The sequence below is a fragment of the Histoplasma capsulatum genome, genomic scaffold (genome assembly GCF_000149585.1).
Source record: "Histoplasma capsulatum NAm1 scaffold_1 genomic scaffold, whole genome shotgun sequence".
NCBI classification, from domain to species: domain Eukaryota; kingdom Fungi; phylum Ascomycota; class Eurotiomycetes; order Onygenales; family Ajellomycetaceae; genus Histoplasma; species Histoplasma mississippiense.
Window position 1 is genome coordinate 4,399,074 of NW_001813982.1, and position 1,060 is coordinate 4,400,133.

The window sequence follows — 1,060 nt, forward strand, 5'->3', positions numbered from 1 at the left end:
CAGCAGGACTTAGGAGAACACGAAATGGAGGAGTGACAATAAAGAGAGTAGCTAGGAGGGGGCCGAGAGAAAGGGAGGAGGTATTGTGAGCTTCCCGAGGTCCTGGCGGATGGCACCGCCACAGGAATAATTGCAGATGCAAAACATGCGTGTGCAGAGTCTGCAACAGGGCAGGTATCAGATGAAGCTCATCGCTGATTCAACTAATAATTGGCGGGTTTGGCGTGTGGACAACAACTTACTGGCTGCTGTCGATCGATCGGGGATTAGCTAGCCTGGAGCATCTTGGTGTAGCCCTATTGTTCGCCCACGCCTCTCAGCAGTAAAAATGTCGATTGGAGGCGGCGGGCCCCTCTTTTACGGACAACATTGCTGAGCAATATCATTCAAGTTATCAAGAGATTTCAGAGCAAATTGGATGCTCCGTTGAAAACGACCACACCTCTAAGCGCCTCGACCATATCATCAACCATATTTATTCCGTGCATAACCATATAGTTACCAAACCTGCTCTGAGTCCAGCGAACTCACCAAGCCAGCCAAGTCAGTCACGAACAAAATAGTATAAGCCAGGGAAGAAAACAAACTTCGTCGTCAGATTTTACTCGGCGATCGATCCCATTTCCATTCCCGGAAAACGGAGCAAAGATACGCCACTTCCTAGCCGCTGCTGGTAGAAAGGTCAAAAAGTAGCACCGCATTTATTGGGTCCGGCCCCAATCATGCGATCCTGTGGCATTATCTGTTTCATGTCTGCTTCACGATTTTGGCGTTGATGGTGCTTGTTGGCTGTTGTCCAACAGCCAGCCCAAATTCACTTTTCTATTTCGGGGTTGGCGTAGATGTGTTGCCTCATCGAAATCGATACACCGCGGGTTTAGATATACGAAAATTGTCCTGGATCTGCTGGTGATTGCAGGTGGAAGGAAAGGAGGGCAACTTTGGATTATTAATGGCACTTGGGATTGTGGGCCCAGTTTTCCGATTCGCGTGCTTCGAGTTGTAACAGTCTTCCATATAAGTCTTAGACTTCGGAGAGTCTAAGATAAATAAATAAATA

At 47.8% G+C, this 1,060-nt stretch overlaps 1 protein-coding gene across 1 annotated transcript in view; it reads right to left on the reverse strand.

Annotated features, from left to right (window-relative positions):
• Positions 1 to 747: 747 nt before the first annotated feature.
• HCAG_01253 (conserved hypothetical protein) overlaps positions 748 to 1,060 on the reverse strand; it is a gene marked incomplete at both ends in the record, with an annotated part of 3,101 nt that continues 2,788 nt past the window's right edge. The window contains one exon of the mRNA XM_001544156.1: positions 748 to 822. Coding sequence (XP_001544206.1) covers positions 748 to 822 — 75 coding nt within the window. The remainder of the gene's footprint in view (positions 823 to 1,060) is intronic.